The sequence below is a fragment of the Tubulanus polymorphus genome, chromosome 4 (genome assembly GCF_964204645.1).
Source record: "Tubulanus polymorphus chromosome 4, tnTubPoly1.2, whole genome shotgun sequence".
Lineage (NCBI taxonomy): Eukaryota > Metazoa > Nemertea > Palaeonemertea > Tubulaniformes > Tubulanidae > Tubulanus > Tubulanus polymorphus.
Genome location: NC_134028.1, coordinates 23899766 through 23925288, shown reverse-complemented (window position 1 = coordinate 23925288; position 25523 = coordinate 23899766). Strand labels below are relative to the sequence as shown.

Here is a 25523-nt window from a genome sequence, read left to right as displayed (position 1 = left end):
TAACGAGGCCGTAGCCCTTAGTGTTTGAGAAAATGATTATTCATGAATATTTCTCACACTTTCAAAATATATCTGGTCTTAAAAACTACAATACATGAGCTATAGGTGCATATCTGGGAGAGTTGGTGATCTGGGGTTCGAATCCGAGCTCCGCGGGGATATGTAACATAGAATGTATTCGGAATAAAGATTGAAATATATTCTACTTGTAGAAGGCTTTGTTCTGTGTCACTTTTTGTAAAGTATGTCGGATATAACAACTGCTACAAAAATGGGTGACAGAAAAGTGTATAACTATCTGAGCCAGAAAGAAGCATCCAAACACCGGCGCAACATGGATGGTGGTGCAGCAGCAATGGCGGGTGTGAGTACAGTTAGCGTCCACGCGGCAGCATCCAGTGATAATACCAGTAATGCCGATCACAACAAGTACAGATCACCGCTGGTGGCTCGATACGCCAGTCAGGAAATGTCATTCAACTTCAGCGACCAGAAGAAGTTTTCCACATGGCGCAAACTGTGGTTATATTTAGCTAAAGCGCAGCAGGTAAGTCACTTCGAGTAGTCTGTGTATTTTCTGTTAACTTATACATCGGTGGATATTTTGCATCATTCTTGTACCAACATAGCTACTTCGCCAATTCTTATAATAGATAAATTATTTTTTTCAATAAGGTTAGAAAATGGGCCCTGGAGCACAGGGACTTGTCACAATTGATAGTGAATGAATAAAACCAATATCAATGACCAGGTCCACTATCCCTGTATAATATAAAAAACAAGGGTGGCAACAAATTTTCAATCTGACAATGACTTCTCCACTTCAATCGACTGTAATTCCAAAAATTCTCAACCGATTCACATGAAATAAGCTTTAATACAACCTAGAAGACTTTCTGCTTCCAACGAGCCTTTAACCACCACTCTAGGACAATTATCTCACAACGAAATCACCGTTTTTTGACGAGAGATAGCTCAAATTGGAGGTGTACCGATTCTATGGTGGACAGCAAAATGGTCGTATTTTTCACTTCAAACGATGATTTCTATGTGAAATCTTAGAGATAACCCCAACAAACCATACATTTTTTAAAACTACGCGGTCATACCTGTACGCTTATCTCATTTATTTGTATAATCCACGCGATGGGTGAGCTCGCAAGCTCAAAATCGAACAAATATACGAAAAAGTCACCTCGCACTATCGCGCTGGCGGCCATTAATCACGTGACGTGCAGGTTCGGGCTATGTTAATAGAACCGCGACAAGTCTACGTCTGTAGACTTGAAAAAAGGAAATATTTGCTAATAATACCACCCCTCAGACGAATGTTGCACTACATTTTCATAATACGGATATTTTATTAATTAACAGAACTTTTAATAAATTTTGTAATGTTTTTCGAAATCTCTAAGCCAATCAATGCGCGTGAAATATTTAGCCCGTTACTACGATATCACGTGATTAATGGCCGCCCAGTTGATGACAAGTTGAACGCCGTGTTCGTCCTCATTTTCGATTTTGAGCTTGTGAGCTCACCCATCGCGTGGATTATACAAATAAATGAGATTAGCGTACAGGTATGACCGCGTAGTTTTTAAAAATGTATGGTTTGTTGGGGTTTTCTCTAAGATCTCACATAGAAATCATCGTTTGAATTGAAAAAAACGACCATTTTGCTGTCCACCATAGAATCGGTACACCTCCATTTTGAGCTATCTCTCGTCAAAAAAAGGTGATTTCGTTGTGAGATAATTGTCGGAGAGTAGTGGTTGTAGGCTCGTTCGAAGCAGAAAGTCAACTAGGTTGTATTAAAGCTTATTTCATGTGAATCGGTTGAGAATTTTTGGAATTACAGTCGATTGAAGTGGAGAAGTCATTGTCAGATTGAAAATTTGTTGCCACCCTTGTTATTTTATTATACAGTTGCAGGGATACTGGTACCCCCATCATTGGTCTCATCCATTATCAGTCGTGACAAGTCCCTGTGCCCTGGAGCAAGGAAGGAAAGATGTACACATTTCCTTATTAACTCTGTGTGGCTGTGTAGACTGTTTGGATTTTTATATTTCAGACTTTAGGACTCGACATATCCGATGATCAGTTAACAGAAATGGAAGAGAACGTTGATAATATCGATTTTGATCGAGCCGCTGTCGAGGAACGCAAGTTTCGACACGACGTGATGGCTCACGTTCATACGTTCGGAGCGATTTGTACGAAAGCGGCTCCGATAATTCACCTCGGAGCGACGTCGGCGTACGTCGGAGACAACACGGTAAGAATTATTGACGCACTGGCTCGTAAAGTTTACTGATATTGACTTAACCCTTTCAGTGCTGACTAACTAATACCCTAAAGTGCTAGAGGTAATTTGAAAATTGTTTAGAAATTCGACTCCAGTGTGTTGAATACAGCTATATTGCCTCTACACCGCGGCGCGGTGTATCATTAGTAACTAATATTCAACTGTGTTTGACAGGTGCTGCCATCTTTCAATAGAGATAAAGACTGATTACTAATTACATCAATACACCACAATGCAGGGTACTAGCAAAGTCCATCACCTATATATACACCGCACTGCGGTGTAGACACACAGAAGGGGTTAAAGAAATCATTGTATTTGGAATATCTCTAATAATAGACAAGATGAAGCCCTATACCTACTGGCAAGAGGGACGGTTTAAGAATAATATTTCAATAGAATTTATAATCAGTTATTATTCATTTATCACAACAAATGAAAGATCCAAATATATGCATAGAAATAATACTAGCAAATATACACCAATTTCCCTTATCTCAACCCAAATGAAGGAATAATTTCTCAGATCAGGGATTCTGGTTATATTTTTTTTTCCCTGCAGGGAAAATCTAGGAATTCTTGAAAATCAGAGAAAAGTCATGGAATCCGAATTAATACTGGTGTCTTGTTCTTGCTGATGATGAGAGGCACAACAAACCCCTTAAGAAGAAACAGCCACCGCTAAGGGAATTTCGGATTTGCTAATCCCTTAAGAATTTAGGATTCCCTGATCTGTAAGCAGCGTGATATGTTTAGTTCATGAAAAAAGAATTTATTCTCAAATTTCAGGATTTAATGATGATGAAAGATGGTTACGGGATCCTCCTTCCGAAAGTAAGTTACGTCGTTCAAACGTGTTTCATACAAAATCCCTGCTGTACCCTCCTCACTGATGTGTTTTTGTTTTGTAGTTAGCGCGAGTTATTCAAAGATTATCGCTGTTCGCTGAAAAACACAAAGATTTACCCACGCTAGGGTTCACCCATATGCAGTAAGTATTGAGTTGCTATTGATCAATGGTGTTTTGCTTGAATTCCTGTTTTCTGAAAGAAACAACAAAAAAACTGGGTCAAAGTGAACAAAAAAACCTGAAATGAAATAACAAAGGCAACAATATTGAAAAAGTATCTCATCTGAATAATATTTTTCGGACAAATCATTCAATCAGTCATACACATGTATTATTGGTTTTCGGGCTTCCATGTGACCCTTATTCTCGTATTGTCTCTCTGTCTTTTAATGACGTAGCTTCATAAATAGGGGGTCGATCTTTATGAAACTTGGGTACAATGTTAGTAAGGGGGTTTAGTTGTGGAGTACAAAGAATGGGCCTAGTGCGCCCCCTGGCGTCAGAACTAGGCACTGTCAGCAACATGACCTCATAATTCAAGAAGAACAGGGTCGAAATTCAAAAAGTTGACAAAAACTAAGCTATCGGCCCTAGATAAAACATTTCCAAAATGCATGGGAAATAATGCGTGGTAATTTCGGAGTTTGAGCCTGAGCCTGTTGTCGCCTATTGCTTGTTTATAATTATTGCCACATTGTTGTTTGTAGGCCAGCACAATTAACAACGGTGGGAAAACGAACTAGTTTATGGATACATGATCTGCTCATGGACTTACATAATATCGAACATGCGCTGGAAAATATAAAATTCCGTGGAGCAAAAGGTACGACGGGTACGCAGGCGAGCTTCCTGGCGCTGTTTGAGGGCAATCATGAAAAGGTAATCAAAATTCTTGATTCTTACTACCGTAGACTCTGTTCGTCTAACATCTAGGGGGACAATAAAATCTCTCAGAGGAATTCGAATTCCCGGGCACTCGGAGCAGGGACAGGTTGTTATCATAGTGAATTGGGGTAAGAAATTTGTAATATACTTTCCGGGGCACACAATAATCTGAGGCAATCCAGGGTATACAGAGTGGAGTCAATTGTTACTCGTTAAATATGGTTTCGTTAATTTCTAGGTTGAAACGCTGGATAAACTTGTAGCAGAAATGGCAGGGTTTAAAAAGTGAGTTCATTCATCTATTCTACTGAAATGTAAACCAACGTTTACAGATTTTAGTTCATTTCGTTTTCGCCGTTTTGTAGAACGTATCCAGTAACTGGACAGACGTACTCACGGAAAGTAGATGTAGAATGTTTAATGGTGCTATCAAATCTTGGTGCTACTATTCACAAGGTTTGTTATCCTAAACTTGGATTGGATTATTATCTTATGCACTCTGTCATTGATTGATGATGGATTTATTTTTGGCAGATTTGTTCGGATATAAGATTATTGGCGAGTATGAAAGAAATTGAAGAACCATTTGAAAAAGATCAAATTGGTAAAGTGTTCTATTTCCGATTACAAACTTTAGGGGTCAGTTGCTCAAAAGTTAGTGGATAGTTGACATAGTGACATTTAAAAGTTCATTGTTGCTGTGGTATTTATCCGCCGGTTATCTTTAACAAACTTTTGAGCAACTGCAGCCCCTGAAGAAAGTTTGTTGAATAATATGAGATTTAATTTTCTGTTAGTTCTCTGAGTGGAACATGGAGCTGTAATTCATGAATGTCTGTTTGATTCTGATTTTAGGTTCGAGTGCTATGCCGTATAAACGCAATCCGATGAGAAGTGAACGTTGCTGCTCTTTAGCGAGACATTTAATGTGTTTGATTCAAGATCCTCTGATGACTGCTTCAGTTCAGTGGATGGAACGCACGTTAGATGACAGCGCTAACAGGTAAATCACTATAAGCATCGTACATAGTTCTTACAGATCAAGGATATCAGAGAATTCCAGATTTGACGTGGGAGCAATCTTTTGTGTGGTGCAAAGAAACTCTTGAAAAGAAACAACCCTACTTGATGATATGATAGATGATATCTTATTATCCAATTGGGGAATTTTTGTTCAAGGGTCAAGGAAATATCGGTATATTCGATTCCCTGACCTGTAAGAACCTTAGACCCGGTTCCACAGTTTTGAGCTAGTGCAGTTTTCATCAACTTTTTGAATCTGTTGTTGATTTTTTTTCACAGGCGTATATGTATAGCAGAGGCTTATTTAACGGCTGATATCGTGTTGAATACTCTACAGAATATTTCCGAAGGACTCGTCGTGTATCCAAAAGTCATTGAGAAACACATACGCCAAGAATTACCGTTCATGGCAACCGAAAATATTCTGATGGCTGTTGTGAAGGCCGGTGGAAACCGACAGGTAAGTGTGAAATCATTTCAATATTTTGGGTCTTTGATGTACATTTTCCTGATTGTCAGGGACAGTCCCTGAAAATGCCTAAACTGTCCCTAATGGTGGTTTTGATGCTGTAGAAAATCCATTCTGTGTGAGATATAATTTTCCGCTCTGTCCCTCTAGAAATTGTTCTAATTCTTCACTTTTCCTTATCGTGTCTGATTTTGTCATATGCGTCTCAAATCATTATGCGTATTCGTTTCAAAAGGTTTGTCACGAAGAAATTCGAAAGTTGTCTCAGCAAGCGGCCGCGATAGTCAAAGAACAAGGTGGAGAAAATAATTTGATAGAATTGATCAGAGCTTCTCATTACTTTCGACCGGTGCACGATCAGTTGGACGAGATCGTGAACCCTAAAGGATTCATCGGCCGATGTCCACAGCAGGTAATTCGCCGCAAAAAAACTGGATACCGTAGTAGTTAGTTGGAAATCATCAATTCAACAAATTTTGCCTTTTATTTTTAAGGTTACGAAATTCCTGGAAGAAGACGTGAAGCCAGCTTTGACTTCTTACGCGCACGGGTTCGAAGGAATCGCTGAATTGAATTTGTGATCATGTATGACAGAACCTTTATTGCGATCAATGATGATTATACTAATCAAGTGCCATTAAAATGTTAACGTATGATTACTTACTATAACTGTGGTTGTGTCTAAATTTGTTGAAATGTTGACCTATTGGATCGATCCTCCTTTCTGATATTAGATTGTTCCCCTGCGATGGTTTCCTCCTTTCCAGTCCAATGGTTTCCTCCGTTCCTCTCCAATGGTTTCCTCTGTTCCCTTCTGGTGGATATTTGGATGATAATCTGAATGTAGTGATCGGTTACGGAATTTCAGGCCAATGGATATAGTGTTACTGACAAATTTGAACATTAAGAAATTGAGCCATTAACTTAAGTGAGCTATGTGCTGAACATTCAAACAAGGCGCTCCACTGAAGCAGGTTTTGCAGCAAACTCCATTTGATTAAGAATTTAATTCACTAATTATAATAACGATCAAAAAGAAAAATCGAATCATGAAATTGATTTTAATATAAATCAACAATTTCCTTTATTTCTAAGTTTATACACATGTAACTTGTATCCCACGATATAAATAATTTATGTAACAATGCCTTATTATGATTGGATAAAATATACCAGTTAAAAGTGAGCAAATTTAGGAGCTGTCTTGACCTACTGTGGCTGTATCTCGCAAATTCAAGCATTTGGGTGCACAAATAATATAACTTCATTATTTGATATTTTATGCAAACTGCCAAAGAAATTGATTACCGTATTGCTTTCATCCTTCTCAACTCCAAATTCGAAATCAACCGCCAGTGCCAGTTTTACCGATCATTTTTAGCCTGAACTCAGTTGGTCTATAAAACCAGCCTTTTTTCGGGAAATTGCGTTAAAATACATTTCTTGAAAAACAAACCTGGAAATGAATTTTCTAAAAGGATGACGAGTAATATTACATTCATCGTGATGTTAGATTTCAACCGAATTCCTGATAAAACAAATATATGAATTTGTGCTTTTACAATTTGATTGAAGATGGTGCAATATATCATAGTTTGCTCTAAAAAATGGATATCTACAAACAGTGACTAGAAATATTTGAAAGTTATTTTTTTTTGTAGTCCCAATCATATACCCAATAGCTAGACCTATCAAAAATGGTTTGGCATAAAGATACCGAATTGTGATCAATCACGAACTACAAAAAAATCTCAAATTTGAAAAATCTTGGTTAAGCGAAATAAATAAACGATTTCCATACACATTGTATATTACTGACGGAAAAGCTCTTATACCAATAAACCTAAATCATCATGATAAAGTTCCGGTCTGTGAGGTCCCATAACTTTCAAGTTGCCATGTAACAAAGCATAGTACCAAAACTTCCCATTGAGGTATATTTCCATGGCTGGCAACAAAGTAAACATATGAAATGCATTGGCAACAAATCTACCGAAGTAGTAAAGTATTATTAGCATACACGTACATGTGATATACATATTCCCTACGATACAGACACATAATAAAAATATATCAACTTTCAACAAATTTACAGAAATATCAGAAGCGATACTGGCCTGAGCTGTGCCCGCAACATCTTAGTACAACAACGTCTATGCAGCGAGCAAGAAATGAAATACAGTATACCATCGAATTGATATTGTGGTCCCGCAATATTTTAAGATACTTTCAAAGTAAACATTATTTTCAATCCAAACCTTTCGTACACGAAATATCCGGTTAAAAACGTGCTATGAGCCCCAAAAAGCTGAAATGAAGATCAGCTCTTGTAGATCAGCAGATATGTACAGTTCTAGAAAAACAGGAATCATCATTTCTACACTGAAAATGCTTCGAGAATTGATGTTCGAAGCTCGGTAGATTATGACCTCGGAGGAGACTAGTTCGACACAAGGCGGAGAATCTATATACAATACATCGATCTGATGATCGATGAAAAAGAGACCGATTCTGAACAGTTTTAATATCACTATTTTCATCCTATCCTGACAGGGATTCGAACCTGAAAGCATCGCTGAACTCAGCCACAATACAAAACCCTGCAACACTAGCCTGGGTGCGCGGGTTGACCGTAGGAAAACTGCGGCACCAATCAGATTGCCCGTAGTATAAATGCTGAGGCAAATTCCTCAGATAGCCTAAAACTGGAAAAACCCAGGCTAAAATACAACAGGATTTCTGATAGGCTAATAATGACATCATCTGAGCTGCGTATGTAGGTAACCTTGGGTTTCGTGCCATGGCAAGTCTCAATGTCATCGGGTTCGAATCCCTGCCGACGGAGGATGCACAATTTCAACGTTTTTTGTATTGTTTTAAACTTCGTAAAACTTTCATATTCGATTATCGTCGGATTCTTGCGCTGCTTCGCGATGATCGGGCGCTGAGGAGCTTTCAGCCGTTGAGTTGTTTCCATCGTCGTCCTTTCCGAAGTTGTAATGTTTGTGCACGATTTGAGCTAATTTCGTCAACTGCTCGACGGCCGCGGAACCAACCGGTGCCTTCTCACCGCCGGTAGAGGGCGTCGGTGTAGCACGCGCATTGTCTTTTGTTGATTCGGGAGGTTTCGCAGCAGACGAACTTTCGGATTCACTCGACGATTCTAATTTTAGGACGACCGCTGCGGCGTCGCTCGGAGGCAGTAGTTTCGGCGAATCGGAGCTCGGTTGCGGTAGATGTTTTTCGGAATCGGGCACGAGCGAAACGGTCGGGACCGGGGTTAAAGTTTTTGGTTGTTTCGACGCGCCGCGTATTGATTTCTTGATTTCGCTCTTAGCAGACGTCGATTTACTCACGGCGACAGGACTCGAAGCGCTTCTCTCTCGTTTCTTCACGATCTCCGGAGTCGATAAACTCGTATCCTGAATCCCCGCCGACCCGCTTCCACGTCGCGCGACGTTCGACAGATTCTGACTGCTGCCCGACTTATTACCGGTCGTCGCGGCGACGCCTCCTCGACGCGGGCTATACGAACTGCTTCGTTTCTTCAATGCGGCCGGCGCGCCCGCGGGCGGAGTCACTTTACGACTGCGACCCATCTCGACGTTCGGACCGCTGTCCCGTCGCTGACGAAGCTTTTTCAAATCCGAATGCAGCGACGATTTCTCTTTGGATTTTTTCGACAGATCTTCCATCGGTATTTCCTGCGACGCGTCGGGCACGTTGCCGTTCGAACCGGTTCTCGTGTGACCCTTCGTTTCTACGACGTGTGAGTTTAAACTGTGAAACGCGAAGGCCGACGGGGACGTCGCTTCCTGCGCGATTTCTATATCCGGCGAAAGATCGTTCAATGCTCGACTCGCGTCGGAAATCGGGGTCGGTTTCGTTTTACTGTGAGATCGAGACGAGGAGTTCGACGAGGTACGCTGTTTCGGTCGAGCTCCGCCCGGATGACTCGTCGATATCGGTTGACTGCGACCTAAGAGTCAAAACGGAAAATACTGTGAAATTTGCAGCCAAATTTGTTAAACATTTCCAGCAGAAACAGAGTTCACGGCAGGACAAAACGCAAACAGATCGACAGACATTGAGTTCGGGAAGGATAAAAAGTTCAAGCAAAACAAAACAAAAGTTTAAAAGAATCAGAAGGTAGAAAATATTGAGATCAAAACGGGTACAGAATGTCATAAAATACGGGTAAAATGTTTAAGGGTTTTGGAAATAAGAATCTACTGGTACTATAGATCATTTTCCATCATAGAATGATTGCACAACATAAGTTCTTCTCGTTGGATCCACGTATATACATTTGAGGTAATTTTTGCTGATGCCGCCATGTGATACAAAACTGGATTATGAGTGCAAACCAAGATTATGATTGATGTAGCGAAAGCTAGCTCAGAAACACTACGTTGAACCGCATAGACTCGGAGCAATGCTGTTTTCTTGAATTGAAATGCCTTGGTCTGTATAAAACTATGTGTGTGTGAAAGTGACTCTGAGCTAGCTGAATGTGTATAGATGGTGCAGATTACTGGATCCATGCCGAAGTCTGTTATAGATTGATGAACTTACAATGAACAGTGAAGGAGGGATAATATTTATTGAGAAGTTGATGATTTCTGTTGTTTGACGGCTATTCCTGCGATGCAGAACAAAAAAACTTTCAATTACAAGCAATATTTCACCACATTTTGCGCAGAAAGGAAGGAGCTTTTTTAGAATCAGTCGCTCGAAGGTTATATTTTAATACACAGGTATCATACGGAGATACAAGACAGTACATGCTGAGAAAATAAAGTTACATATAGCAGCAAATAAATAATATAAATGAATAATAACATAAATAAGATCCACGACCAACAGGTATTTTGTAGGCTGAAAGAATGAGGAATGCTGTGGAGGCAGTGATTTATAATCATTACATGAAATACACAACGTATACCTTGTATGTGAATTTTCTTTCCTATTGTCGGCGTTTAAGATTAGAAATAAGTTCAGAATAGTTTCAGGAAAACTGATTCATTTCACTTCCATTGTAGCGATTAGGGATGGCAAACCATTAAGGATTACCGCTGATATCTAGGATTGTGTACACCTAATAATAATTTCTTCTGAGTGACTGGTGCTATGAAAGTGCACGAAAAGATAGACTAATTTTGCACTTGGCGATTGTGTGAACATAAAGCTTCAGAAGTTTGATAGCTAAGTTATTGCCCATCTAGGCAAAAAACACTGGCCATCAATACGTTTATCAGGAAATTTAGATTTAAGAAAAAATATCCAATATGAGGTCCTAAAATCTACGCATAGTATAGACTCCATGTTACTCAGTAAGGTTTAGCATCCAGATAACGATTGATGAAACATTGTGTTGTAACGATGATATAATATCCCACAATTATAAAGAAAAGGTTTTATGATTTATTTCAACGTTTCTTCGATATCTTAATAGCCATCTTTGAGAACCTCAAGCAGACCTTTTTTCTTAGTGGTGGATTTTACATGATCATCACATAGCGAGTTCCCTTGCAAAAGATTCTTGAGCAAATATTGACCCGAAACATCGAGCGCTTCGCTGTTATAATCAGTAGTGAGTTTCAGAGGAGGAGTCTTATGTTGGTTAGTAAAACGTACCTGGTATAGCTGTGATCTGTGAAGCTGATCCGGTAGAGAATACGCTACTAGTGCTGCCACCGTACGCCCCGCTATACATCGAATCCATCAGGTGCGTAGGCATCTCTAACAAACGCGCGATCTGGTTCATTTTCTTCTGTCGCGCTTTCAGTCGACCTTTCGTCAGACGTTGTTTCGCGGCCATGCATCGAATGTGATCGTCGAATACGAATCTGGCGGCGAGAAGCGGAATCGGTCTCGCGTGGATCGAACTAGCCGGTTTATGAATCGTTACGTGCAGAGATCGACTGTCCTCTTTATCGCCGGAAACTTCCACATCCTACACAGAAACGGAGAATACATTAAAGGGTTTATTCTTATACCCTTCGAAATATTCATCTATGAGAGTGATAATGTGAGTGTTTGAAGTTATGAGGTCGCAGGCCGACAACTAAACTGAAGATGCCACTTCCCTCTCTCCGCCCAGGAACATATGGGAACCTGGCCGGGTCCTGAGCGAAGTAATGTACGTAGCTCAAAGGTTAAAAACTATCACAGTAAAATACTTTTGATAAAGGATAAGATATGAATTTGTTTAGCGCCATGTAAGCAGAACTTTTATCAAAGACCCCTCCAGAGAAACAGGTGATGACTTGAACAGAAATGCCATTAGTGTCCTTTGAATGCTGACAGAGTCAATACCACATAGTGATATACATAGTAAGATAAAGAGAAGTTGACAGTGGCAAAAAGTTTTCTTACTTGTAAAAAACCGACGAATTTGACGACTCCCCAGCCTAGTCGCTTATTATCCGGTTCAACTAGTATCAACTGAAGCACGTCGATGACTAGAAATCTTCTTTCGCGTTTACTGAAAAACATTCGAACAACTCATTCATTCGACATTTCGAAAAACGATATTTCAAAACATCCGAATGCAACGTGTGATATATGTACGGTAAGCTACGTAAATGGAAATAAGACGATGCTTCGATGACTCGCGAAGCAACGAGGCGTCGAAATAAACTGAATACATTGAAACCACTAAAACAGCCGTACTACACTACAACTAATCTAACATCTACTGATTGGGCTAAAAGGTATTTTTTCTCCCATACCCGATCATCGGGAAAATCAATTCTGAAATTCTTTCCACTATGATTCGTACTTAGAGTAATCATTGCGCTGGTTTTAAAATTCGTAGAGAAAATTATTCAGAATAATTTACGCGATTATTTCACTGTAAGTGCAGAAATATTCTTGATCTAATAGGTCGAAATGGGAAGCTGTAATCGAGGGATTTTTAAGTCGGGAAAATGAGAAAGGAACACGAAAAGCTGTGTGAATTGCAGCACGGACGTGTCAAGACACCCATGCACGCACGCATCACTGGACTTACATCTGTACACGACGTTTAGTGGGAGTACCACTTCCCTGGTTACTCCCAGCGAATATTCTACAAATCACAATCATCATCAATAATAATAATAATAATAATAATATCGATACTATAACAACATTGAATCGAAGCCGTAGATGTGGAGAGAAAACATGGTAATTTCTACCCAAATAAAAGGGGGGACAAATGAAAATTGTATCGTCGGATTGATTCTAGTTGAACAAAGAGTGATATAGAAACTATGGGCAATTTCTAGAAAGTTTGTTCTTGTACACTTCTACGTTTTACTTAAAAGATTTTTTCAAATATGAATTAGGGTATAAATGTCCATACGAAATGCGAGAGTATTTCCAATGAAGCATTGAAACAAAAATCAACTTACTTATCTCTTGTTAGTACGGTACAAGCAATAAGGTCACTGTTATCTGTAAATATATCGATAACAGAGTATACTTTTTACTGTACATGTACACGGTGCACAATATACATTTCATAAGACTTAAAGATGACTTACTGAGATCAAGAACTTCACCATTTTTGATACATTCGTCCTGTTTCGTGAGAGGTAGTTCGATGTCGTTCTCTTGTTGTAAAGCGAATGAAATACCGCGTAAATATAGAAACACACGAATTGCCTGAAATAGAATAGAACAGAGTTGCCGACGAATAACACGATGAGCTGAGCAGAAAAGTCTCACCAACTGCCGACCATAAAATTGGTCAGAAAGTCTAACCAATTTCAGACTCAAAGGCAGCGATATGAGGTATGGAAAAGAGAAACACAGTTTGTTCACACTGCCAGCCAATCAGGGAACTGTGTGATTCCGATGTGCTGAAGTGTAATGGTCGGATTCGCGGGGGGACTTGTGAGATATTTTTGATTGCCCTTTTCTCATTTTGTCAATAAAGGTAATCGGCGCATTACAATGCGGGAGTGAACCTCATATTGCCTTTTTGGACATCAAGGGCCCTTTTGAGTTGTGACAAGTCCTTCCAAATTAGCCTCTGGGTCCGCCCCTGGTGCAAATATCAAACAGCGAATAAGAAGGATCAGATACAAGTTAATTTTTGTGGCGATGATACCAGAACCAGGGGCTGCAGTTGCTCAAAAGTTGGTAAGAGTTTAACTGTGGATAGTTGATATAGTGACAATTATAAGTTCATAGTAGTAACGATGGTATTTATATCCAGCAGTTATCTTTAACTAAATTTTGAGAAACTGGCCCATGAACTGTGAGATATCTCATACTGGTAGCAAATGTGTTTAGATTTAATATCTACAGAATAGACACAAGGTAAAAGACCTAAGCGTAATTTGCAAGTTGGAAGATAGTTTTGCTTTAGATCTAGTAACTAGAGACGCAATAATTACTCACTCGTCTGGCTCGCTCGACTTCGCCACATGGCAGACGTTTATTGAAATCGATGCCGGTTAAAGGCGTCCCGGTCGGTGGTAGTAATATCGACGCATCCATCGTTAGATATTCCACATTCAACGGCCGTAGCTGCATATCACGACATTCATCTTCGAACATATCCAGAAATATTTCTTCGCTCTGAAGAAAAGTATCGAGCGAAATTACAGAAATTCAATTATTTAACAATAATAGAAGACCCAATTTCAATAGAGCAATAATTCAACCTCCTGTACCCCGCTATGTACAGTGTACAGTTCACCCAGAACACTATATTTAATCTACCAAACGCTGTGAAACATTAGTAACTAAAGATACCGCAGTGTGGGGTTGAGATATTGTAACAGTACGTCTGCACTATGGTGGAATACTCAAAAATTTTCCAAGTTCTCAGCAGGAATATCGGGTGGAAAACTGGTGGTAGTGAAAGGGTTATGGTTACTGGATTTCTGCAATCAGATTACGACATAAAATAGATCATCTCTCTTCTTATTCACCTTGTAGAAATTTCGAAGTAATAAGACGCTCTCCTCTTTAGCGCCCTCTATACACGCCAGGTGTCGATCTTGTAGAAACGTAATGCCTTTCTTATGCACTAACTGTTTCAGCAGGAGAATGCTCATTTCCAGCGTGGCCAAACGAACTTTACTGCCTGAAAACAACGAAATAAGTTATAATTGCTAAGACTGGATAAGAACTTCAAGGTATTCGAAATATCGATCTCTTCTATGAGGCATATGTTTAATAGATGCTTTTTCCATAATAAAACATGGATATCATGCCATTTCTAGGCCACTGGCAGATGCAGTTTAAGCTGTAAATCATGACATCAATTTTAAACTTTATTCTGCCACGTTGCTTTATAATAATACAGCTGCAAGCTGACACACTGAGTTAGTTCATAATAACATCCAATATGGCGTTTATTTATTACATACCATTCTGACAACTTAAACTTATAATCTTGATGAGCTTTTCAACCAGTAATACATTATAATGGCTTTTACCCTGGAATTGGATGCGAGATATTTATGCAAATGAAATACCAACAGGAATAGAAGTAATGCATTGCAACTAACATGGCATAACTGTATACCAGTGATTACCTGAGACTTATCAGTCGGCATCAACACTGAATCTAACAACTCTTGATTGATTCCTGAAATAAATTCATCCAAGAAACTTGTCAAAGTGACGTCGCGATCGGATTAAAGAATTTTTTTCATGCAGTACAATACTATGAAATGAAACCGCATACAGTAGTAGCATGCATTCGGACAATTTGAAGAGAATCTTAAATTCTTTTTTTTTGGATCTAATAAATACATTTGAAATACATGTGTAAATACAACAGTATGAACCATTAATGCCTAAAACCAGTGCATAATCACTATATATCAACTACACAACGTTCATAATCTAAAATACTGGGTCCCAGTTGCAGAACGGATTAATCAAAATCTAACTCCCGGATTCGAAATATCAAAATTGAACTGATTTGGAATCAAAAATGCGTCATCTCTATTTTTGAGTATCAATTTGTATTTCCGATTAAATTTACTAAAAATGCACGCAACGCACGGAAACATGAAAACACATAATCAAACATGTTTGATCTCGGAATAATCGTTTCCCGAAACCATGTTTCTCGTAAACGCACAGGACACGGGGAAATGCTCGACAACGTGTTACCGTCTCCTGTTTCCGTGTTTGACTGCTACTTGTACATCACTTGGACGAGTCTTCGACATAGCAATGATCGTCACAACTATAACGACTTATTCGGCATATACGGTAATTAAGCCTGACCCAGCATTTCTACACATTAATACACAACAAATATAAACAACTTTCACTCGTGTGCATCGTTATACAATTCCACACTATCCACACACACACACAAATATATACACAATTATAGCGTTGTTTGAATACCGTCTGCAGAATTCCGTAACCAGAAGAGAAGAACGTAGGATAAAATAATACATAACAAATTATACTCAAACGCACAATAATCAACAGTCGATACAATATAGAATTCAATATCAAACTTTCAGGGGCCAGTTGCGCGAAAGTTGAATTAAAAATTCATTGTTTCTATACTATTCACCCCCCATTATCCATATAAACCAACTTTTGAGCAACTGCAGGCCCTGTATATTTTTCACGAGGAAGGAAATTTTTACGTAAAAAATTTAAACATCGAAGCACTGAAAATTCGAACAGAAGGCTTCAGCGAAACTTAATCTCTTTTCTTTTAAATTTCAAGATTTGTTTTAACTCGATGCTATATTTTACCACGAATCACTCTCACCTTCGTTATGTCCCATTGCGTAAAGTAAACACAAGGCGAACAGGGCTTCGTAGTCATTTTCGGTGCATTCTAGAGCGTTGAAAATCGCTTCTAAATATGGCCTGAAAACATCGAGATATAGAATATCATCCGTGATCATTTGGAGCTCTACATAAATGACCTAAGAAACTGAATTCAACAGCTTTCATCACATATAGCTGTTAATTCTATAATATTACCTGTTAGTAAGTGTAAACTCTTGTTCTGTAGGCGGTTGTTTGTTTGAAGCTTGTAGTTTTTCTTCATCCGTTATATTCACTGAACTTTCATCATCATCAGCAGCAGCAGCGGCAGTAGTAGCAACAGCTATAACAGAATGAAATATGGTAAAACAATTTAGAAATACCATAGTCATAGGACAGGGCGGGAACTTTCCACCAATTTATTAATTCCTTGATTTTTCCATGTTATATAACACAAAATTCCCTGAGAAAATCTGAGGATTTTCTAGATTCAAAATGTTAATATTTATTAATTCTTTATGAATCATAAAGAGATAAAGAAACGTGAGGTCAATTACATATCCAAATTTTCCCTGATTTTTTCTAGATTATTCTGATTCCCTGGTCAGTGGCCAGCCTGTAGGAGTAACTATAGAAAGATAGCATCTGCCTGTTATTGTATACAGGTACCTGTTGCCTGGTCGGAGATCGGTTGCCCTGAAACTTCAGTGTAAAGACTCGCCGTGGATCCTTCGAGACCACGCGGCATGATCTGAGGTCGCGGCTCTTGACTTGTTCGTTCTAACAGCATTGCGAGCGGTTCATCAGGCGCGATGAACCCACGTACTCCGCTCCACTGGCCCTGAGAAATAGTCAAAACAAACACAAGTGAAAACCACAAGAATAGCGCCTCACTGCTGGACCGATATGTTGGCATTTTAGCGACTACACTGATTGAGTTCTATATATAAATTACATGTACAGTAGTTCATTTTCAAAGGAATTAAATCGGTCAAAATATAACGCCAAAAGTATTTCAGTTTGTTTAGTTTGTCAATGTTTTTATGTTGTATTTACCTATAATTTGCATCATGTTGGTCGTAGTCATTTCGTTCTGAATTGTACACTTATATGTACCTAATTATTTCGTTATATAACATTAGTATTCCTTAAGATGACTACTAGCATATAGTAGAAACATCAAATAAACTAAAAGCACTAAGGAAAAATTTCAGACTCGGTTTTCCTTTTGCATCGAGGAATTTGCTCCTACATTGCTCATTACAACATGGACAGACCATTTCATCAACGGTTATCGTTTGGAATTAATTGAGACAAATTTAGGCGACTACCAGGTATATCTGATATTTACTTTGTGTCCTATTCTTATTTTAGACTAACTCAAACTCGTGGCCGGAACTAAGTCGTGAACGAGTTGTTTACCTGTTGTAAATGCGGTTCCTCGGATGTGACGCTGATGTCTCCGTGGAATATAATATCGGCTAATTGCCTGACGAGCGGCGCGTGCGACAGTATGAGGAATACTTGAGACAGAAGAAACAGCGAAACAACAGAACTGACGTGCGGACGGGAATCCTGAAATACAGTCACATTCGAATTCATTAATCGAGCAAAATGGTTTCAGAGATTAATCTTACACACGGGGAATGATATAGAAATCCCACACTCGGAAAGAAAGAGGAAAAGGTTTCCTTGAGTTTCGGTAATGATTTATTTTCGACTTTATCCTATTAGTCACCTTCAGGAACACTGACTTTTTTCTTTTCGAGTCTGGGATTCTATATGATCATTCAGTGTGGCCACTTTCCGCCCATTTACAATCAAATTTACAGCTTCCCCTGATTTTTCCATGTGATTACACAAAATTCCCTGAGTGAATCAGAGAAATTTCTAGGTTTAAAATGTTACAATTCATTCATTTTTCAGTGAATCACATACTGATAAATGTGGTCAATAGCATTATCCAAATTCCCCGAGTTTCCCAGGTTTTCCAAAATCGGTCAAATTCCCTGATTTTTTTTAAATCGAATTTTTCTAATTCCCCGAGTGTTCCAGTTTCAGAAGCGCCACCCTGTGTTACGACGAAACGTTTCATCATCAATGTCGAAATTTCATACTTACAACAATGACGACCGATCTGTGTTTCCTACGCTTCGTTAACGAATAAACGTATAAAGGAATGAGAAGTCGATTCAACAGATGATCGGTTAAAACGTCATTCAAACAATCGATATTCAAACATAGAATATCGTTTAAATAGTGAAGATGATCGAGGTGTTCGGCGACTAGATCGGCCAGACGATCGCGACTCTGATGACTACAATAAACAAACAAACAATCATTCACTAGACAGTCAGTTTAACCTAAGAGGCCAAATTCTACAGATCTGGACCAAGGTTCGCAGCATCATTGAGAGAAACCCACAATATCAATTCGAGCAACTGTAATTTGTTTTCTTCTTTTCAGGTTTCGGGTGGAATCGTTCCACCCGTTTTCTCTCAATGATATTCATGGAAATAGTCTCAACTATTTACGAAGGTTCGTAGTTCTGGAGCTAGCTGTATACAACAGACCAGAAAACCTGAATATCTCTAATTGTAGTAGTTTTTACCAAAAAATGTGAGTAGTTTGACATCAAAATAGTGATTTAATTGAAAATGAACTAGAAATAATTCGGATTTCGAAAGTATTTTTGACATTTTGAGAGAAGTTGAGCTAGAAAGGGATCATTCATTTATTACGTACGCATGAAATTTGACTTCTTCAACTCCCCCTCCTCCCTGTACGCAAAATCGGCCATTTTTTCATATACATCAAGCATTACAGTACGCAATTGCACTTACCCCTCCCCCCTCGCCGAATGCGTACGTAATAAATGAATGATCCCAAACTACTCTCAAATCATAGTCGTAGTCAAGTGTGCTACAGTTATGGAAGGATCCAGTTCCGCGAGTGCAGAAACGGCAGCCACCATAAACTAATACTTACTCGGCGTCGTTTCGAACGCACGCGTCCAGTTCAATGATATGATTACCGATAAACCAGACGAGATTTGAGAAATACGGGGCGGCCGTTCGATCGCGTATATATCGTAACATCGATTTGTCATCGACTGAAAAACATGAAACGTTCAAACGAAAATTAATTAATCAACATCGAGAACAACTCCGTATAAAACATTTACAGAATCCAGTTCCAATAGTTGTCAATGAAAGTAGAGCAGGAATCTGATTGATTGGAATTTTTTCACATTTTTTCACAACCTAAATAGGCTATCAGAATCTTTATCATTTTCATAAATAATTTTTCCAGATTTTTAATATTTTCAAGGTACGATAACATAAAGCAGTTACTGATCACATGAATCTGAATTGAAAATCTTTTTTTTTGAACTCCAACACATCAATGTGCATCTGAGCTCCACGGTATATGGTATGAAAAGGGATCAAAATCTATTATCGGATGAGTTACAGACGTGTATTTTTCATTATTTTTCACATCAATCTAACGCCTGATAGAATCAAACACACAGAAATTGATCGATATTAAACTCAAATTCAACTGCGTAACTGGGTTCTAGTCTATCAGGATTTCTGATATTGCATTTAAAGTCTTTTTTCCTTAATTTTTTCATACAAATTAATAACTGCACACCGAGTTAGTCAACACTAATAAACACTTCCGGAATACATGGCCGCCTCCATAAATACACATCTCTGGAAACAAAAACTACCATAATAATCTCAACATGATGTCACATGAGGAATGAAACATACAGAATTACTCGATATGATATTACACACACTGCCACCGAAGCCATTCCAAAAATATATAAATTTCATGGGTGTACATTCATAGATAACAGTTGCATGGTAGCTAGAAAATGATAGTGCTGTCTTACAAAATATTCTCTTCTTTCGCCCGTTTAAAATCATCAGTTCACGATCGATTTCCATCGAAACAGTTAAATTCTATTAATCGATACAGGCTGATACACAATTTATGAAATTTTAGTAAGTGACGCGAGTTTTTACGATTGAGTGAAAATAACCAAGCACCGAATTGAGCACTGGTACCACCGAAATCTGGTGCCGCATGCTGCGTTCGTCCTGTCTCCACATTGCAATACTCCGGTGTATGATGAAATCACATGTATATTACATGTCATATGAGCGTTTGTGAAAATAAACACACTATATACAAAATGATAAGATTGAAAACAAGATTCATTCTCAATAATTTCTATCTTGTAAATTTGTATATAGCAGGGTTTTATTTGATATTGTAAATCCAAGTTTTCTGATAGCGAGTTATTTTCGTTAGAACGCTCGGTAATCAGTCTGTGTTACTACAGTTAAACAGTTTCTATATTCATTACATAGTTTCATTAGTAATCGCTACTCTAATTAATTAATTCCACAATTTACACTGAAAATTGACAATTCATATTTTCATTATATCTATGAAACACATCGACGCGTCGAGGACTCGCACATGATGTCATGAAAAGAACCAGCGGAAGATCATCCAGTAGATAGTTGATATGGTGACAATTGAAATTTCATTGTTACTATGGTATTTAACGACCGGTTATCTTTAACCAACTTTTGAGCAACTGGCCCCCCAGCACTTTAAGCAAATATCACTTGACCAAAATAGGGTCAAATTCAAGACAATCAATAAGATTTTCAAGCCAAATTTGCCGAGACCTTCGAATGTTTCCAACGTTACCGATGACCTCATGAGTCGAGTCTTCCGATATAATGTACATACATAGGCTATACGAAAACACTGGTTGCTTAGGCCGGTTGTGGTTAGCTAAGCTTTAACCAGCAGTTATCTTAGAGATCGTCGATACAAAGCCGATAAATTTGATGAAAATGGAAGCGTTACGTTTTTTGAAAAATCTAGTTTGATTTCAGGGTGTTTTTGCAATGTTTGCTCAAGTCAAGACGTTAGTTCTACAGCTCTGTTAACTGCTGGTTAATTCACGGTAGGATCGGAAGGTTACGTTATTTAAAAATCATTGCGCAATTTCGTCGATGATTAATTGAATTCAGATGATCAAACATGTAGTATATAAAGATGAGTGTGTTGAAGAAATAGCAAGCGAAAAATAGAGGAGGATGTTGATATTGTTTTGTGTCTTACGTGAGTCCGGCTGCCCGAGAACAACGTCAATACTGGTATCCAGGCAACTAGCATTCTCCAACACTATAGCAGATCATACGCAATCAATTAACAATCGGTAACCTAGCAACGCGCTATAGTTTCGAGGATTTGGATGATGAAAACAATAGCGGGCACGGCCAGGGCTGGGTCTCCTATCACCCTGATAAGTTATGGTCTCGAAAACATGAAAGATTAGAGTCCCTACAAATCAGTCATTCCTGGATATAAGGAGTTTTCTAAGAATTCTTAGACAGAAAATTTCAAATTTTGAGGAAGTTAAGCATCTGATAAAATCAGTCAAGCATCTGGAGAAAATTTCATATACCATATATCATTAATTTAGCTAAACTCAGTTTCTAATTCGGTAACTGCCTAATTAGGTAAAAAGAATCCTGCTTCCAACTGTACCGATTTGGCAAGGAGTTTTTAAAAGCACTTTCTGTTTAGAAGAAGTTTGTAAGGAATCAAGGAGTCGTAGGGATCCTGTCGATATGAATTTCTTACAAGGGTAAACCGAAACAATTTGGGATCGTGTACAATTTTTCAAATAAACTGCTATACAACAGGATAAATTACAGAAAAACCATACAACATTCAACATTGTACATATCACTGTGTTTTATTCATTGGTGGGATCATATAGTTTATAACTTGAGACAAAACATCTGCATACATTGGACTTCGGGGAAAGGGGGCGTGCAATATATCAAGAATATTAGGTATTGGCCAGTTCTTTACCACCGACTTCAGACAGGTTTATAGTAGCACGTCACAGTACTGACAACTCGACGAAAATATCATCGATTCTTTTTCTTCACAAAATCAAAAATCTGCTCAGAAAAAATTTTAAAAAAAGAACCGAATGCCTCTAAAAACAAATCCAAACAAAGAAATGAATTGAATGCGAAAAGAAACATTCTTTTTAGTAGAAATTTGCAAATTTAAGAATTAAAGAATAACGAATTTCGAAAATAGAAAAACCCCAAATTTGCATCAGAAAAAGGAGTGGAATTTTAGGGTTGTAATGAAAGAAGATTTGTATAGAAGTCAAGAGCCAGTCTTCATGGACCCTTCTTCATCATACGTGGTGTCCACGAAATACCATCAAGTTTTTTTCTAGTTACCTTTGCTTCGATTGTAATGCAACAGACTTTCTGTAGAGTCGAGGTAAAAGTGAAATATTGAAACAAATCAATTCATATAACGGTAAATAATAAATACCGAAGATAACAACAAATTCTTGACAGAAGCAAATACCAAACAAATACGGATTTGATTGAAACCTTAAATAGGGAAATAAACTAAAACTGTGGTGATTAAATATTCATAGGAAACATGCTTAGACCGTGAAAATATTCTATTTGTCTTAAAAATGAATTTTCCACTGGTATCATCAAATCTAGGTATTATAATCATATATAAGGACTGGTCGATTTTTATTGACAAAATAAATAAGAGCAACTTCCCTTATTCCAAATTTGAGGAGAAAGCCGAGGGGAGAACTTAAATATATACATATATATTCAGATGATTATTATATCATATTATGTTTAAAATATGGAGTTTCTATGATGTAGTGTTTATATATTAGAAAGCCCTCTCGTATGTGATTTCTGTTAATCTACTTACCCTTATAGACGTTCAGAGTGATTGTGCGAACGGCAATACGAACCATACTTTCTGAATGGTTGAAAAACTTAATCGCTTCCGTGTACAGAGCGAAGTCATTCGTGTGCTGAAAATATAAAACACAAATCAACAATAAGAGTTAATGCAGGTATCGATATACATTTTGGAACCATCCCTTTCAGACTATCACTTTTAGAAAGTGAGCTGAAATGTCTGGTGTTTGTAGTTCACTTTCAATTGAAAATGTCTCAGGTGAAGTTCTCAACACAAGTGAAATGTGGACGATCAGTTTTTGAACGTGTGCTGATAAAATGTCTAATATTTTGTGTTCCGAATGTATGTGAAGTGTGGATAAATAATTGTGATTAAGTATCAAATGACAAGGGATGCATGGTCCAGGCTGAGAGATTTCAGGGACCGGACTGATGGGATGCAGGGTACCAGCAACAAAATAATTCTGTATCAATTTTATCATAATTACCTCGTTATAGAAGAAATGAATTGTGTGTTTGTTTAACTTCAGCGACAAAGTTTTCAAAAACGAAATGTAGTAAGCCATCACCTGAAAACAGAAACAACAACTGAATCAGAATCCAGGAACAGAAAACGATTGATTCTCTCAAATTCAGTCTTTACGCTCACCTCTTCATCCGAGAAATCAAACTTATGCACGATTATAGCGTTTATGTGATTGTTCGACAGCAAATAATCTAAAAGTATCGTAATAAAATCATTATATTTAGGCAAATCATGAAAAACAACACGGTGGCCACTTTTATTTCACTTTTCCCCGACATGTACGTTGATTTCCCTGACATAGTGAGCTAAGAATCCAATCAATTAACACAGTCAAATACGTAAGACATAGACGGAAACTGTTTGATTTTACACGCAATCTCAACAAAGTTGCCTGACTTTTGGCTTTTTTTACAGAATTCCTCAACATTACCCAACTTTTTAAAGAAAAGAAATTTTGCTGATTTCCCCCTGATTTCCACCCTGAACAAAGGGCGGAGTCAACCGATCGACATGTTTAAATTGACAGTTTACTTACAGACGGACGTTTCGTTGCTGATATTTTCGAATAGGATATTCAACGTTTGTAACAATTGAACGCAGATGAATCGACCGGATTTCTGACGCAGGTACTTGATAAAAAACGACAGCATGTTCTTCTCCAAGAAAAAACTATTGAATAATAATTTTCAGAAAATTAGTCAAACGACCCGACCAACCTCTCTTTCGGTCGCAGGTCAACTCGTACCCTGTGGACAACTTATCCCTGCATTTTGACAGGCTGTTCACCTCACCTACTTGAATAACCTATTTTTCCTATTTAGTTTTTGAATGAAAGCTATGATTCCTGTTTGACATCGGCGCAAAAAATAACTCTTCCGATATACAGGCTATAGAATATATTTTTGCTTTCTGTGAAAAAACAATTTTTCTGCTAAAAGGTTTTACGCTCTATTTTCTATCTATCAGCAAGATGCAATATGAAATGTCGAGAAATCTTAACAGTCCAAGCATAGTCGAGGTATATTAAGACTTGAAAAGTTGATTTGACTTGAGTACGAGATGAACTCTCTCTTCCTCTTTCTTCTCACTGATACTTACTCAAATACTGAACTATCATTTTGATCGCCCCAAATTAGAATTTCGGAAATGGCGCGTAAAGTTTCGACGAGTAGATTACGATTTGTATCGGTAACTGTTTGATTCTTACACAATACTGTGTATAAATATCTGAAATACAGAAAAAACTGACTTTATAAATATCTGATATACAGAAAAAACTGTATAAATATCTGAAATACAGAAATCAATAAGTGTGTCCACTATATTAGTGACCTTGCCGTGTAAGGACCGGACGCAAAGTTTTCACCCCCATATTTTTACCACAAGTCTCGTCACGATTGATAGTGAATGGATAAAACTAGTACCAATGCCCAACCCCAATTTCCCTGTATAATCTGAAGAAGTTTCAATTTCATCCATTCACTTTATGACAAGCCCATCCCGTAGGCGTAGTACATTTTTAATACATAGGCCTAGCAACTAAACTAAAGGTATATGAAATTCTTCACATAGGCCCCTGTTTAAATAACGTATGCTGCGGTGGTATTCACCATATCCCTTCCTCACGTCACACCACCACCCTCCCAATCTTTTAAAATCCACTCTCTTTCAACGATTCTATCGACATATACTCACTTCAGATGTTCGAGAGAATGTGGATTTTTTGGCCTCCATATCCCACCAGGAAGCCACGTTTTTGATCGTGAAAACATCGTCAATTTCCAGTGAAAAATCTCATCAATTGCTTCTAAATTATTCTGTCGTTCGTTGTAACTTGTCAAATCATTTCGCTTCCGGGTTAGTGTCTCTAAGCGACGTGAGAGGGCAGCACAGGACGGTGGTCAAAGGCGAATTATGGTATT

At 38.1% G+C, this 25523-nt stretch overlaps 2 protein-coding genes across 6 annotated transcripts; one reads left to right on the top strand and one right to left on the bottom strand.

The window, feature by feature from the left end:
- The first annotated feature begins 64 nt into the window (after nucleotides 1-64).
- Nucleotides 65-6196, top strand: LOC141903089 (adenylosuccinate lyase-like). The gene is made up of 12 exons (XM_074791036.1): nucleotides 65-547; nucleotides 2075-2278; nucleotides 3098-3142; nucleotides 3220-3299; nucleotides 3866-4037; nucleotides 4282-4328; nucleotides 4409-4499; nucleotides 4578-4647; nucleotides 4899-5046; nucleotides 5346-5526; nucleotides 5771-5947; nucleotides 6030-6196. The coding sequence occupies exons 1-12, from the start codon at nucleotides 245-247 to the stop codon at nucleotides 6114-6116; spliced, it is 1605 nt and encodes a 534-aa protein (XP_074647137.1). The 5' UTR covers nucleotides 65-244; the 3' UTR covers nucleotides 6117-6196.
- A 422-nt stretch (nucleotides 6197-6618) lies between these two features.
- LOC141903281 (protein CLEC16A-like) lies at nucleotides 6619-25429 on the bottom strand. 5 transcript variants are annotated; one of them, XM_074791375.1, is made up of 25 exons: nucleotides 25297-25429; nucleotides 24700-24828; nucleotides 24137-24270; nucleotides 23725-23792; nucleotides 23564-23644; nucleotides 23083-23188; nucleotides 21433-21495; nucleotides 19270-19393; nucleotides 18403-18598; nucleotides 17704-17856; nucleotides 16951-17122; nucleotides 16498-16624; nucleotides 16280-16380; nucleotides 15072-15124; nucleotides 14904-14973; nucleotides 14463-14617; nucleotides 13927-14106; nucleotides 13065-13185; nucleotides 12933-12975; nucleotides 12551-12607; nucleotides 11914-12022; nucleotides 11173-11491; nucleotides 10481-10501; nucleotides 8397-9514; nucleotides 6619-8076 (listed from the first exon to the last, which is right to left on the bottom strand). In XM_074791375.1, the coding sequence occupies exons 1-24, from the start codon at nucleotides 25371-25373 to the stop codon at nucleotides 8430-8432; spliced, it is 3744 nt and encodes a 1247-aa protein (XP_074647476.1). In that variant the 5' UTR covers nucleotides 25374-25429; the 3' UTR covers nucleotides 6619-8076; nucleotides 8397-8429. The 5 variants fall into 5 exon arrangements, with proteins under 5 accessions (XP_074647476.1, XP_074647475.1, XP_074647477.1 ...); XM_074791374.1 differs by having other exon boundaries at nucleotides 6619-9514; XM_074791378.1 differs by lacking the exons at nucleotides 6619-8076; nucleotides 10481-10501 and adding an exon at nucleotides 10111-10177 and having other exon boundaries at nucleotides 9409-9514.
- Nucleotides 25430-25523: the final 94 nt, after the last annotated feature.